General features: G+C 55.5%; 1 protein-coding gene and 1 non-coding gene across 2 annotated transcripts in view; one reads left to right on the plus strand and one right to left on the minus strand.

Annotated features, from left to right (window-relative positions):
* JPH3 (junctophilin 3) overlaps nucleotides 1-14,755 on the minus strand; it is a 102,399-nt gene that overhangs the window by 8,599 nt on the left and 79,045 nt on the right. Inside the window, exon 3 of the mRNA XM_066243523.1 lies at nucleotides 777-901. Within this exon, the coding sequence (XP_066099620.1) occupies nucleotides 777-901 (125 nt within the window). The remainder of the gene's footprint in view (nucleotides 1-776; nucleotides 902-14,755) is intronic.
* On the plus strand, nucleotides 8,281-8,356 carry TRNAV-GAC (transfer RNA valine (anticodon GAC)). Its single transcript has one exon. It is a non-coding gene; the product is annotated as a tRNA-Val (tRNA).

The raw sequence follows: 14,755 nt of genomic DNA on the forward strand, positions 1-14,755 counted from the left end.
GCTCTGGGGCTCCCGGAGAGAGCTCGGGGTGTCCACCCTCAAACCTCAAGCGGTGCCCTGACGGAAGCGACCTCACCTGCTCTCCAGGGCTTCCCGCTGCTGAGGAAGCTTCTGGCGGCAGACTGGGCGGCTGGGCTGGGCTGGCCTGTGAGGACCTCAGCCTCGGCCGGCCTCTCATCATCACCCCCTTCTCCGTCCTCTCTGCCTCCCTCATGCCTGCTCCCCAGAGATAAGGATGAGAGTCACAGCTCTGGCCAACCTGTAGTGCACGACGGAAGCTCCCTCATTGTTCCAGAGCTACTCGGTCTGGCGTGGCAGCCACTAGGCACATGTGGCTATCTGCACTGAAGTGCAGATTAGTTCTGTTCAAATAAAACTAATGATACAGGTCCTCAGCCACACTAGCCTCAGTTCCTACATGGCTACTAGTTGTCTCGTCAGACTGAGCAGTTACAGAATAGTTCCTTTGTCACAGAAAGTTCTAGAATGACATTGGGGAAAGGGCAGGGAGAGAGACCATATATACGTACATGCAGAGCACACAGACATTCATCATGGAAAGCAGGAGAGCGGTGCACAGAAACATGAGAGATGCTGAAAGTACACGTGCTCTGACACGTGTGTCTGAGGGAGGCATGTGCCGAAGCCCCCTGCAGGAACACGTATCATCACGAAGGAGAGTGAACATGAGGTAAGGTGGCAGTGGGCTGAACCTGCTGGAATGTGGCCTTGGAGATCACCCAGCTGTCCCACCCCCACCTCACACCCGGACTCACCATTTTCCCTGTGCTGGAAGGAAGGTGAGAACTCTTTGGCAGTGATCCTGGCAATCCGTGCTTCCTCCTGGGCCTTCTGAGCCGCAGTGAGGGCCGCCTCAGCCTTGGCCCGCGAGTGGGAGGTCCTGGATGTGGAGAGACAGGGAGGGCAGTGAAGGCACAGAAGGCAGAGAGGGCCGGGCAGCCGTCCATCCCCAGAGTGGGCTGAGCCAGGACAGGATGGATGCCCTGGTGTTTGTGCCTCCACATCACTCGCTCATTCATTCATTCATTCATTCTGCAAACATCACTAGGCACCAACCAGGCCAGATAAGCTGCCAGCTCTTCTGGGTACAGGGCAAACCACACCCTGGGAAGGGACTGGGTCCCAGATGGAAGTTTGGCCTTTAAAGACAGCCTCTGTCTCAGACAGAGCTCCAGGTCCTGCAGCAAGGAGTGTTCCACAAGCTAGAGGTTGAGACCCATGACTGACTTGTCTGAGCCCCCTGGGGTGAATAGGTGCTCAATGTTGACCGGACAAGAAATAAATAGCTTGGGGGACAGCTGTACCCTGCCGCGTCCATGGGGGTGAATGGCCAGTGGGGATTGATGGTGTGACCAGTCAGCTCTCAACAGGGCGTCAAGGACATAAGGAACAAAACGCTCCCCCGGCACCAGGATTGGCTCCGGGCCTGGAGAAGGTGTGGGCCAGTCACGCTGGAGGCCGTGTCGCTGCCGAAGGATTCTTCAGACACATCCAGACGCCTAATATCTTGTGTCCAGGCTGCCCCCTCCGGAGTGAGCTGGGCCGCACTTGTCCCAGCCCACAGCACTGCCGGACCCTGCGCTCCGCCCTTCCACGGGAGCACAGGTGAGCTGAGGACTGGGAAGGAGCTCCCGGGAGACCAGGCTGGTCCCCGCCACTCAGCCCAGCGCTGCTGCCCCTCAGACCCCTGACACATACAGGGCCAGGCTGGGCATCCTCTCAGCTGTCACCTGGCACCTTCTAGAATCTGCTATCATTAACTCGTACTTGCGGAAGAGACAGGCTCAGGGAGTTTAAGAAACTACCCCAAGTCAGCGTTAAGTGTAGTCCCCAGATGCTGAGAGAAAGCAAGTCTGCCTCCCATGGCCCTGCCCAGAGAGGAAACCTAACTCCCAGTAGCATCTCAATGTGGGTGGTGACGTCACGTGGAGCACAGGTGCGGGCCGGCCCCTCCGCGCAGGAGCCCAGAGCCCAGGGGAAGTCACACATCTCTGTGCCTCGGTTTCTCCCTGGGCCACATGGAGTCAGTGACATTCCCAACCTCATGCATCCCCCATCACAGGCTGGGCATGGGGGACATGATGAGAACGGGTTTGCTCTCACATCAATAAATACTCTGCACACAGTGCACCAAGTGACAGACCCGCGGACGCCCCCCACCAGGGAGGACGTGGGGGCGGGGCCGGAGAGGAGCCGGATGGTGCTGCCCTGAAGCTTCCAGCTCTGGTCCTTGGGCTCTGACTTGGGGCCCCAGGGTGTGGCCAGTTCCCACCGGCCCTGTGCCTCTCTGCAGCCGAGGCACACAAGAGACCCTCCTCCCTTTACAACATGAGGCTGGCCCGGGTGCCCAAGGCAGGACAACACCGTGAGTCCCTCTGCTGCACTTGCCTGGTGTCCTGGCTCAAGAGGGCACTACTTCCCAACCACAGGGAAATCGAGGCACAATGAACCGATCCCCCTCTGAAGGCTTCCTCTGAACGGCCCGACCCTCTCCACACCCAAGTTGCTCACACTCCAGGCTTCACCTGGAGCCCCTCGCTCCTCGTGAGTGACTAGGCTTTCTCTTCTCCCAGTTCCACCGCGCTGACTGGAACAACGTTACTAGACCAGAACAAACGTATGTATGACACACACACACACACAGTAAATCAGCACGAACACGTGTCCGGGAAACGAAGGACGCTGCTGAGGACGCCCGCGCCGCAGTCTCCAGGGTTCCCGTTCCCGTTCCTCGCCCCACACCCGCCACCCACTGCACCGCCAGGAGCCGGCCACAGACCGAGAGAGAAACCTCTGAGCACAAATGTAGCACGGAGGAACCGCTCTCCTTCATGGAGCCTTCTCCTAGAAACTGCGAAAAGGTGACTGTCACTCAGGAGAGCTGCAACTCCATGCCCCTAGGGACCAGAAGCTGAGAACATCACCTTCTAGAAGATTCCTTTGGAACCCTGTGGTTGTAATTACAACAGAAGAGGGGCAGGAGCCTCACGGAGACAAAGCCATTAATAAAACATTAATTATTAATACTTAATTTATATCAACAGCAAATCAATTGGATAAACCATCACTGCAGCCTTTGGCCCAACCTCGTCCCCCTAGCTCCTGACTGATCACCCCACCTGCCCAGTGCACCCCAGGGTGCACCAGGCTCTGTAGTCCCTGAAGGTCACAGCCACGGGTTTATGAAAACGTTGGGCTGGAAGACGTGCATACGTATGCCGAGAGATGTCAGGGTTGTCACGTGAGAAACAAGGGTGGAAGTCAGGTTCAGGGAGGGCCAACGGGAGGCCTGTCATCCAAGACCACATCCAGGCAGGAGTGTCAGTGATGGGGGAGAAAGGGCAGGATGACCAGGTACGCAGAGCAAGGGCCCGCGAGCCAGCTCCCGCCACTTCACCCACAGCTGTCCTGGGCTGAGGCTCAGCGAGGGGACAGCTAGAGCAGCACAGACGCCCCAGCTCAGGGACCCAGGGGCTGACAGAGGCCCTGGGAAACCCCCTGGAAGGGCTCTGAACTAGGGGCCTCTGGGTGGGTCCATCTGTCCCCTGAAATTGTATTCAAAATGCTCTCCCTGCTGCTCCCCCACCTCTGAAGCAAAGGTTCACAGCTCTCATCAGATTCCGTAAGGCTCTGTGATGCCCCGAAGCTGAGACGACTCACAGTCTGAACACCACGGGTCCCAAAGGAAAGGAGGGACGCAGCACATGGCGCGATCACCCCAGGACACCAGGGAGCCACGGACTCCCCGGGACCGCCCGGGGGCTCTGAGCTCGCCTCTGCTGGAATGTCGTGGCGTCTCTCCAGAACACGCCATGGGCTGGCATTTTATTTTGTTTTTGGTAATTGTTTTATTGAGATATAGCACACACTATACAATCTTCCATTTAAAATTCAGTAGTTCTGTGTATTCACAGAGTTCTGCAGCCATCCCCACAATCCACTTTTGAATACATCTGCCACCCGGACAGAACCCTTCACCAGGCACACAAGCTCACTTCCCCCCACACCTTCCCACCCGCCCCAGGCAACCTCCGGGCTACTTCTGCCTCAGTACCTTTTTTTTTATTCTGGACAAGCCAGACTTAACCATTATTGTTGGGTATTTTTAAGTTTTCTATTTTTACTGAGGTATAATTCACACGACATGAACTGAACAAAGGCCTCTAACCCATCGACAGTGTTCTGCAGCCACCACCTCTCTCTATATGTAGTTACACAATTCCATCACCCCAAAAGGAGACCCAGACCCACTAGCAGTCACTGCACACTCCCACCCATGCCCCAGCCACGGGGGGGTTCTGCGCGACATTCAGTGCTCGCAAAGCACCTCCCATCATCACGGAGTTCAACTGCGCGTGACCACTGTGTGGGGTACGGGGCCTTCCCCAGCTGGCTGGGTGCCCTGAATCCCAAAGTCCTGGGACAATCAGCTGGCAAAGAAGCGTTAGAGCTGACCAGACGAGTGTCCCCAAAGCTGTGTCTGGCTGGGACCCAACAGGTAACGCCCACCCTGCACTGCCTGTGCACGTTACAGCTGACCAGACGAGTGTCCCCAAAGCTGGGCCTGGCTGGGACCCGAACAGGTAACGCCCACCCTGCACTGCCCGTGCACGTTCCTATACCAAGTCTGAGATGGGCCTGGCCCTCACGGGCACACAATGTGCTCATGTCCAGATGGCGGGATGCTGAAAAAACAAGTGTGTTTTAGGGGCTGTGAACAGAGTGTTGGAGGCAGTGACTGGCCAGGTGGTCAGGGGAGAGGGCATGGGAGGCACCGTGAGCACAGAGGCTTCAAGGATGGAGAATTTGGAAAGGCCAAGGCTAGAGATGAGCAAGCCCAGGTGAATTTGTGTCTCTGGTCACACTTGTCATTATAGCACTTATCTATATCTATCTTGTACTCTGTCGCCTTCTAATAAGAGTAGGCAGGTACCCTGGCTGGTTGGCTCAGTGGTAGGGTGTTAGCCTGGCATGTGGATGTCCCAGGTTTGATTCCCAGTCAGGGCACAAGGAGAAGTGACCATCTGCTTCTCCTTCTCCTCCCTTCTCTCTCTCTTCTCTTCCTGCAGCCATGGCTAGATTGATTTGAGTACATTGGCCCCAGCCCCAGGTGCTGAAGGGTGGCTCCCTGGAGCCTTTGCCTCAGGTGCTAAAAATAGCTCAGTTGCCAGCATGGCCCTAGATGGGCAGAAGATCTGCCCCAGATGGAGGTCACCAGGTGGATCTTAGTCAGGGTGCATACAGGAATCTATCTCCCCCTATCTCACTTAAATTAAAAAAAAAAGATGCAGGCAATTGAAGCAATAACAGAATAACTCAAGGTTATGAGGAAATGAGGGGAATGAGCAGAGGCAGGAAGCAGGGGGTGAGAGTAATACAGAGTGTATGCCCAAGGGCCCAGGCCACGGAGAGGGCTGCAAGTCCCTGGGGGCCAAGGTAAGCAGGGAACAGCATCAGTGAGGATCAGGGTTCACATCAGCCCAAACCAAAGCTGTGGCCCAGGAGAAGGACAGCCAGGCCAAGCTCTGGACCTGGAGGAAGTCTTTCATTTAACCTCACAGCTTACCTGGGGATTTCTTATAAAGACCCTCAACATAGGCTGCCAGGGGCATAAAGTGAGTTCAGTAAAGACAAATGGAAGAGGCCAAATGAACCTGCAGACCAGCATCTCAGGTCTGGTGTAGGGCTCAGTGTAGTTCCATGGAGAGCCTTCCTTCCCTTCCTTTCCCTTTCCCTTCCCCTTCCCTTTCCCTCCTTCCTTCCTTCCTTCCTTCCTTCCTTCCTTCCTCCTTCCTTCCTTCCTTCCTTTCCTTCCTTCTTTCCTTCCTTCCTCCCTCCCTCCCTCCCTCCCTCCCTTCCTTCCTTCCTTCCTTCCTCCCTTCTTTCCTTCCTTCCTCCTTCCCTCTCTCCCTCCCTCTCTCCTTCCTTTCTTTCTTTCTTTCTTTCTTTCTTTCTTTCTTTCTTTCTTTCTTTCTTTCTTTCTTTTTTTTGAGACAGAGAGTCAGATAAAGGGATAGACAGGGACAGACAGACAGGTATGGAGAGAGATGAGAAGCATCAATCATTAGTTTTTCATTGTAACACCTTAGTTGTTCATTGATTGCTTTCTCATATGTGCCTTGACTGGGGGGCTACAGCAGACCGAATAACCTCTTGCTCAAGCTGGTGACCTCGGGGTCTCGAACCTGGGTTCTCCGCATCCCAGTCCGATGCTCTATCCACTGCACTACCGCCTGCCTGGTCAGGTCAGAGAGATTCTTTTTAAAGTCGAGCTTGGATGGCTTGGGGCAGGCATCTGCCCTGCCAAGAATGTGAGAACATTCTCTACCACCTGCTAACAGCAAGTCTCCATGATCCATGACCAACGCTGATGAATATGGAGTCCAAACAGAGCTCTGGATTAAGAGATCGAACTGACCACTCTGCCGAGAGGGGGCAGCAGAAACATGGCCCAATTGAGGAGGGAAAGACAGGCTGGGCCAACTCAGGACAGAATGAGCAGTTGCCAGGCTGCAGGAGGAATGGGGAGCTATGAATGGTTGTTGAGGAGCGGTTGTCAGAGTCCTTGGAGTGACAGTGTATGCCTAAGACCACAGCAGACCTCAGCATGCTGGACTGGATACGGCTGCTCAGAGAATGAAGTTATAGTGAAACATGAAAGTGGGCTTTTGGATTTTTTTTCATTTTTCCGAAGCTGGAAATGAGGAGGCAGTCAGACAGACTCCCGCATGCGCCCAACCAGGACCCACCCGGCATGCCCACCAGGGGGCGATGCTCTGCCCCTCTGGGGCGTCGCTCTGTTGCATCCAGAGCCATTCTAGCACCTGAGGCAGAGGCCACAGAGCCATCCTCAGCGCCCGGGCCAACTTTGCTCCAATGGAGCCTTGGCTGCGGGAGAGGAAGAGAGAGACAGAGAGGAAGGAGAGGGGGAAGGGTGGAGAAGCAGACGGGTGCTTCTCCTGTGTGCCCTGGCCGGGAATCGAACCCGGGACTCCTGCACGCCAGGCCGACGCTCTACCGCTGAGCCAACCGTCCAGGGCCCGGATTTTTTTTAAAGTAACAAGTTTGATGGCTCCTCAGAGAAATAACATGAACTTCTGTTCATTATATGAGTGCCCACCTTATATAGAGAACTCGGCTTAAATCCTCCCAAAACCAAGCTAATGGGGTGTCATTCCAAAGCATTCAAACCTGTGTGTCATCCCCTCTGGTCTCGTCCTCACTGGACATGCGTAGCTCAGGGGTGGCAGACCTCCCTAGGTGGGGAAAGGGTCCAGAAGTTCGAGCAAAGACTATGGTTTCACCCCACATGCTTCAGTTCTGTCTAGAACCCTTGGATATAAAGACTGCCCCCCACACCCCGCCCCCCCACCCCCACCTGGCTGACCCTTGGCCAGGCAGGTCTGTTTCCGGGAGACCACTACACACGGCATCTTCGGGGCAGCCCCAATCTCAGATGGAGGCCTGACCTGGAGCCGGAGACTCTGCTGCCCTTCCTCAGAGCCGGCATGGTGGGGGTGCCCAGTCGTTCTGCTCCGCAGGCCCTGCGGACCCTGTCGTCACAGCGCCCGCCGACCCGCCCTCAGTGGGCGCCTGCCACGGACATCCCGAGACTGTGCACTCCTGGACAGGAGGGCATGTTGCTCCCCACCTGCCCAGAGCCCCCCAACACTCACACAGCACAAGTGAGCGAATGGGAAACACCCCTGAAAGGGCCACTACTGGTTTCCACAGCTTCGCTTAGTAAAAATACCACAAACGTTAATTCACCAACATCATACGTGTATTTACATACATACGTTCACACATATATAAAAAGAATATGCTGTGCCAACCCTAAAATAAAATTAAATCAAGACAAGTGCGTTTAATAGAGAAGAAACCCTCCCAGTGCATTGCAAAGTTAATTTTAAATGAGACTTTCAGTAACAGTTCAGGAGGGGAAAGCCCTCTGGCTGACACTGCAGAGTGGGGGTCAGGACGGCCACTGGCCGTGGGGCCTCCTCACTCGCTGGGCCACGCCACCAGCGGCATCTCAATCACCTCAATCACTTTGGACCTAAGGTCTGTTTGACGTGAAGGTCAGCACGAACGTCTGGGCTTCCATATTTCAGTGGTGGTTGGGCTTCATCAATGATCCAAGTTCTCTTCCAGCTCCCCCCACCCCGTCCCCAGTGTTAATTAGGGCCTGCACCTCCACTCCCACTCTCACAACCAACTCGAATCCCAGAGAAGTGGCCTTGAAAACCACACTGGGGGGCCCTGGATGGTTGGCTCAGTGGTAGAGCGTCGGCCTGACGTGCAGAAGTCCCGGGTTCGATTCCCGGCCAGGACACACAGGAGAGGCGCCCATCTGCTTCTCCACCCCTCCCCCTCTCCTTCCTCTCTGTCTCTCTCTTCCCCTCCCGCAGCTAAGGCTCCATTGGAGCAAAGATGGCTCTGTGGCCTCTGCCTCAGGCACTAGAGTGGCTCTAGTCGCAACATAGCGATGCCCAGGATGGGCAGAGCATCGCCCCTGGTGGGCGTGCCGGGTGGATCCTGGTCGGGCGCATGTGGGAGTCTGTCTGACTGTCTCTCCCGGTTTCCAGCTTCAGAAAAATACAAAAAAAAAAAAAAAAAAAGAAAAAGAAAACCACACTGGGGTTCCCGTGTTGCTGCTGACCCGAGGGTGGGGAAGGGGTCGGGCTCTCCAACATGGGAGGCTAGTCCTTTTAGGCAGCTCGGGGGACGGTTATGCAACCTCAGGGGCTACAGATAAGTCAAAGTCACAGATGCACAAGATGTAGGGGCAGACGGAGCATGGGGTGACCTACCCATGTCCTCCTAGGTCCACACTTAGCACCTGAACTGAACTGAATGGTACCCCCCCAACTTTATCCTCTGGAACCTGGGAATGTGATCTTCATTTGGACCTAAGGTCTGTTTGACGTGAAGGTCTGCAACGTTCCATCTTGGGTCCCCGTAGGACAGAACGTCTGGGCACCCAGCTGTCAGCAGTGCTGGCGACCAACCAAGGGACTAAAATGGGTCTGCGGGTTGTCTGAGAGTCTCCGCTTCTCACCACTCATGCTTGTACTTGGCACTTGCTGGACACCTGCCATGTGCTCACTGCAGCCCCAGCGCCACAGAAAGAGGCGGAGCAGACAGGAAGCGCGCAGAGAGGACGGGAGGCAGCACAGGAGCCGTGGGACGTGGAGGGGGTTTGTGCTGGGCCCCATCGTGGAGGGCTCGCCCTCACTGACCCTCAACCCATGCCAGGTCAGAGGTCTCCCACACACTGCAATGGGACACCGGGCATTGTCTTTTAAAGTGTTCATGCTCACATCCATGACAACCCTACCACAGGTATAGGTAGTATCACTTCTCTCTGACAAATGAGGAAACTGCAGCATGAACCTCTGGGCTTCCATATTTCAGTGGTGGTTGGGCTTCGTCAATGATCCAAGTTCTCTTCCAGCTCAGAAAAGTGTCAGGAGTCTAGGATAAAGTGACTGATCCCGAAGGTATGTGACTCAGAATATTGTCCTCTGCAGCCACATGCTTTGGGAGGACCGTGTATTGGGGTGAACAGTGTCTCCCCCACAATTTACCAGAACCTGGGAAGATGCCCTTATGTTGAAATAGTACAGTTGTAGTTAGTTCAGATAAGGTCATACTGAATGAGGCTGGGCCCTAAATCCAGTGACAGGTGTCCTTATAGGATGAGGGAAGTCATAGAGACACACATAGGGGAAGCGGTCATGTGAAGACAGAGACAGAGACTAGAGTGGTGTGACCACAAGCCAAGGGATGCCTGGAGCCTCCGGGAGCTGGAAAAGGCAGGAAGGATCTTCCCCAGGAGCCTCTGGAGGCTCTCAGGGAGCTACAGACACACCCGGGCCCACTTGGGCCCACCTAGGAAGGTCCCCTTTGCCAGGGAAGCAGCGGCCGGTTTTGCATGGCTGGAAGCAGGCCTGAGACAGACACACACATTTCGCAGGCCACATGAATGTTCATCTTGCAGAAGTGGAGATGTGCTTTGGGCATATTTAGAGGGAAAAGCACCAACCAGATGTCAGGTGTTATGAGGTCCTGCCTCACCCAGTCCCTCCTTCCTGACAGCCCCACAGTCCCAGGCAGCTGCAGGGATTCAGGCCTCGGTGCTGCTGCTGAGGCCCCAAGGAAGGAGGGACAGGGGAGGAGTCTGGTCTGCCTGAAAACCAGGGGGGCTGCTCAGGGCCACACACACACCCCCCCCCACACACACACACACACACGCACAAGGCCATGACCAGGCTCCGCATGCACAACTCGGGCCCACAGCCTGCGGAGGCAGACAATACCCTCCAGAGCTTCCACTGTCTTCCTTCCCAGCAGCCTTTGCGGCGGACCCTGTGACACCTCAGAGTGACCCAGGACAGATCACACTGGAGAGGTCCTCTGGACTTCGTAACTGCCAACTCCTCCCTCTGTTTTTTCAGTTTTATTGAGGTTTACTCATATAATACACAATTCACCCACTTACAATTTGGTGGTTTTTAGCACATTCACATTTCTATCTCCCCTATGAGAAACCCTGCACCCATTAGTAGTCACTCCCGTCCCTGTCCCCTGCCCCCCCTCCACTGGTGGCAGCCACCAATCTACTTCCTGCCTCTAAGGGTTTGCCTGCCCTGGACATTCTGTAGAATGGAATTAAACAACGTGTGGCCTTTGTGTCTGGTTTCTCTCCCTGAGAGTCACGTTTCTGAGGGTCAGCCAAGTTGCAGAGTATGTCCGTGCCTTCCAGGGCTGAATGGCATTCCACAGCACGGCTAGTCACCGTGTGGTTTATCCAGTCACTCATCGGGGGACACCTGGCTGCTCCCACAGTTTGGCGACTGTGAGTTCTGCTGTGAACACGGGTGTACATGTTTCTGTGTGAATGTGGTGTTGCTCCCTCTCCATGCCTTTCTTTGCTTTCTGTTCCTTCCCTCTCCTGGCTCCTCCTTCGCCTCTCCTCCCAGTCTTCTCTCTTCTCCTCCATTCCTCCCACTGCCTGGTCCTTCCTCCTTTTCCTTCCCTCACTTGGCCCCAAGTGCCACACAGGTCTCGGAGCTGACCCCCGCTAGCTCGGTCTCGGGGTGTCAGGGGCGTCAGCCTGCCGCAGCCAGACCCTCTGTTCAGCTTGAGCTGAGCCTGAGCCTCCCACAGTCTCATCTGGACACTAGCGGCTGGCTGGGGCTGCTGGGTTAGAATTCCCGCTGCAGAGCTGGCTGGCTCCCTTGTTGTCACCAGGGGGCAAGGCAGCTGGGCGGCAAAGCACCCGCAGGAGACAAGACATATGCATCCACGAAGGCCCTTTCAGATTCAGACAAGACTGGGGTGTGGGGGAGGGAGGGTGGGACCAGCTTCCTGTGGGACCCAGGACGGAGTCCCCATCCTCCGCCAAGTCCAAACCCAGGTGTGAGCAAGGCCATGCTCCCTCCAGAGGCTCTGTCGGAGGGTCCTTCTGCCTTTTCCAGCTCCTGGAGGCTCCAGGCATCCCTGGCCTTGTGGCCACATCACTGTCAGACAGCCTTCACATGGATTTCCCATGTGTCTCTAGCCCTTCTGTCCCTTACCAGGACACCAGTCATCGGCGTTAAGGCCTCCCTCATCCAGGAAGATTGCATCTCCAGATCCTTCACTCAATTCCATCTGCAAAGACCTCTTTTCCAAGGAAGGCTGCATTCACAGGGTCCTGGTGGACGTTGTCTGCTGGGAGCCACCACTCTGTCTGCCTGCCTGGGGCAGCTGTGAAGGAGTAGTGGCCGGCGCCTGCAGCTGATGCGGAATACTTTTCCCTTCTAACCGTCAGTGTGCAAGGCTGTTCCACTTGCAGGAGGGCACGGCCAGACCTGTTTATGTCCCCTCCAACCCCACATGGGGCCTGCGGAAGGTCAGGCGCCTTTAGGGCAGAATACACAACTGTAGTTTCCTTGAAGAAAAGATGAAACCTCAGAGACAGAATTTAGGGAAACACAAATGTGGGAATTATAACTTCCCATTAGTGCAAAATCCTTTTTTCACAGGAAGTGCTGGACCATTCATCCTTTGTTTATGCATTATTAAATATGTGCTAAGAAGCTGCCGTCCAGCCAAAGAGTAATGTGTCTCAATAAATGATCAATACATGGAAATGTGATAAGGTCAGTTATGTAAATAAATGAGCTCAGCACTAGCTTTACAGAAAGTCACACCCACTCAATTTCCCATTGACGGGCTAAGAACCAGCCAGTCAGCTCCAGCCTGGGCAGGAGCAACAGAACCAACACTTCTGGGTGGCCCCTGGCCGCATGCCAGGCTCCCACACTGTCTCAGCTGATCTCTTGCCCCTGGACGGCCACCCAGGTCTGACCACCCACCATGTGTGTGCTCAGCGCCGCCCCCCCCAACACACTCTACTCACCCCGACACCATGAGGCTGATGAACCCCCCATCGCAGGTAAGAAAACTTGGGGCCTAAGAGAGATTGAGCATCTTGCCTGGGACTCCCAGGAAGTGGGAGCAGAGTCCAGGACATACCGGGCAGGTCAGGGACAATAGATTTCCACTTTTTAAGGAGGGATATACCATTATTGAATAGAAACAGTGGTCCAGATGCCTCAGTGAGGCTCCCATCAACCAGCTTGTAGGGACTCAGGACCACGCCCCATCCCACCCCTACCATGTCTTCTCAGCTGTGGAAGAGAAAGCCGGCAGGGAACGGACGGGCTGTGCACTCGAGGCTTCTCCCCAGGAGAGGCGCCGGCCAGAACATGCTGACAGACGGGTGTCCCAGGAGCACCCATGAGGATCGATCTCCACACGACATCTCACAGAGGAGAAAACCAAGATGCACAGAAATGAGGGGACACACCCAGCATCGCACCCAGGGTAAGCGGAGTCAGGGTCTCAGACCCAGCGGCTCTGGGCCCCTCCATGGGGAGGTGGGCTCTGACAGCCACCAAGATGCAGGGTAGACTTTTCTTCCTGTTTTAAAAATGGGTTTTCCCCCCTTTCTCACCCTTGGAAGATCTTCACAAGCATTACAAAAAAGTCTATGTGACATGTCTTGCCTTCAACTGTATTCGCAAAGTAGACATGATGAAGTCCTCGCTCCTGGTACCTGTGAATGTGACCCTACTGGAAGTACGGTCCTTATAGAAGCAATGAAGCTAAAACGTGGCTTTCAGGGTGGGCCCTAATCCACTTCTAAGAAGAGGGACTAGGACACAGACACACACAGAGGGAAGGAGAGGGGAGAAGGCCACTATACTAGTCAAGGAAAGAAGCCTCAGACAGAACCAGGCTGCCGGCCGCGGGACCTTGGACACGCGGCCTCCAGCCCAGGAGAGCAATCCCGGCTGCTGGCCGCCAACCTGCGGGGCTTTGTGCAGCAGCCCCAGCAGACTAGCGCAGCGCCTGTTTCTTTCCAGACTCCTTTCACTTGTGGCACCACCCTCACTGGCCACTGCTAATCCTTAAGTCACACTCTAACCTTTCATTTGAGCCAGTCCCACTGACCTGGTGGCTCAGGGATGCTCTCACTAAACCAAATTCCAAGGCAAAGGAAGAAAAGCTCTCGCCCTGCCTCCAGAGCAAGCCCAGCTTCCAGAATACTACACAAAATAGGAGGCAGCCCAGCCTAGGGCAAGCTGCTCCTCTTCAGCCGTTGTTGCCAAGACAACCCTGCCTCCTAGGGTGACCCACAACCAGGGCTGGGTGTGCAGCAGGCCCCACCTCTCTGAGCCAGTGCCTAGAGCATGGCCCAGCCCTGGAGGCCAGATGGTTAGTCCCTGGAGGGCTAGAGTCCATCTCTTCTGGATTTAGGACCCCCAGGCCCTACATCATCGTCAGCCAGCAGTGGGCTCAGCCCACAAGTAGAATTAGTGTTGTTCCTATTTTACAGATGAGGAAACTGAGGCCCGAAGAAGCTGGAACCGAATCTCTCTGTTCTGCACGTCTCCCGGCGAGGTGATGCGAGCTGTCCTGGGGCCTCCATCTCCTCAGGAGTTCAAAACCTCGCCTCCCAGGGCCCCTGAGCGAGAAAGGCAGGGACAGCCTGCCAGCGCCTCCTCCTCCTCCCCTCTTGCCTCCCCCCAGCCCCAGGCAGCCCCTTGCTGCCTGGTGAAATGTATTTTGGTAAACAGGCTGCCAGTCCCACTCAGCTTAGACCCAATGCTTCTTCTGAATGAGGGGCTCACCTTCCGCGAGTCCTGTGACTGCCTCACCAGGAGTCCACGCTCTGATGAATCATCTACGAGCAGGTGGACCCTTCCCTGGGCCTGCAGCATCAACCTGGGAGATGGTCAGAAACGCAGGTTCTCCGGCCCTGCCTGACCTGCAGCATCAGAACCTGTCCCTCTTTTCACGGGGGATTCGTGTGCTTGGCAAAGTCCCAGAGGCACCAGCTAATGGCACAGGACAGCACGGATGCCCACTCTCTCTCTCACATTCTGCCTGGGGCGCCCCCTCAATGGGTCCAGAACTACATACTGGAGGGAGGACACCCTGAGAGTCTCTGAGAACCTGCTGGGCACAGAGAGGTCAAGGGACTTGCCACAAAGAAACGCAGCTCAGAAACAGCCAACCTGAAACGCAACACTGCCCCCAACTCCAGGGTTTTGCCCATCATAATTCAGGGGGTGCCAGGAAGGTGAGGGCTTCCTTAGGAGGCCTAGCCCTTTACCTGTGGAGAGAACTGGGCTGGTCACCAGGCCCCATAGGTCTCAGTTTTCCCATCTGTAAAATG

Source organism: Saccopteryx bilineata, chromosome 9 (genome assembly GCF_036850765.1).
Source record: "Saccopteryx bilineata isolate mSacBil1 chromosome 9, mSacBil1_pri_phased_curated, whole genome shotgun sequence".
Taxonomy (NCBI): Eukaryota; Metazoa; Chordata; class Mammalia; order Chiroptera; family Emballonuridae; genus Saccopteryx; species Saccopteryx bilineata.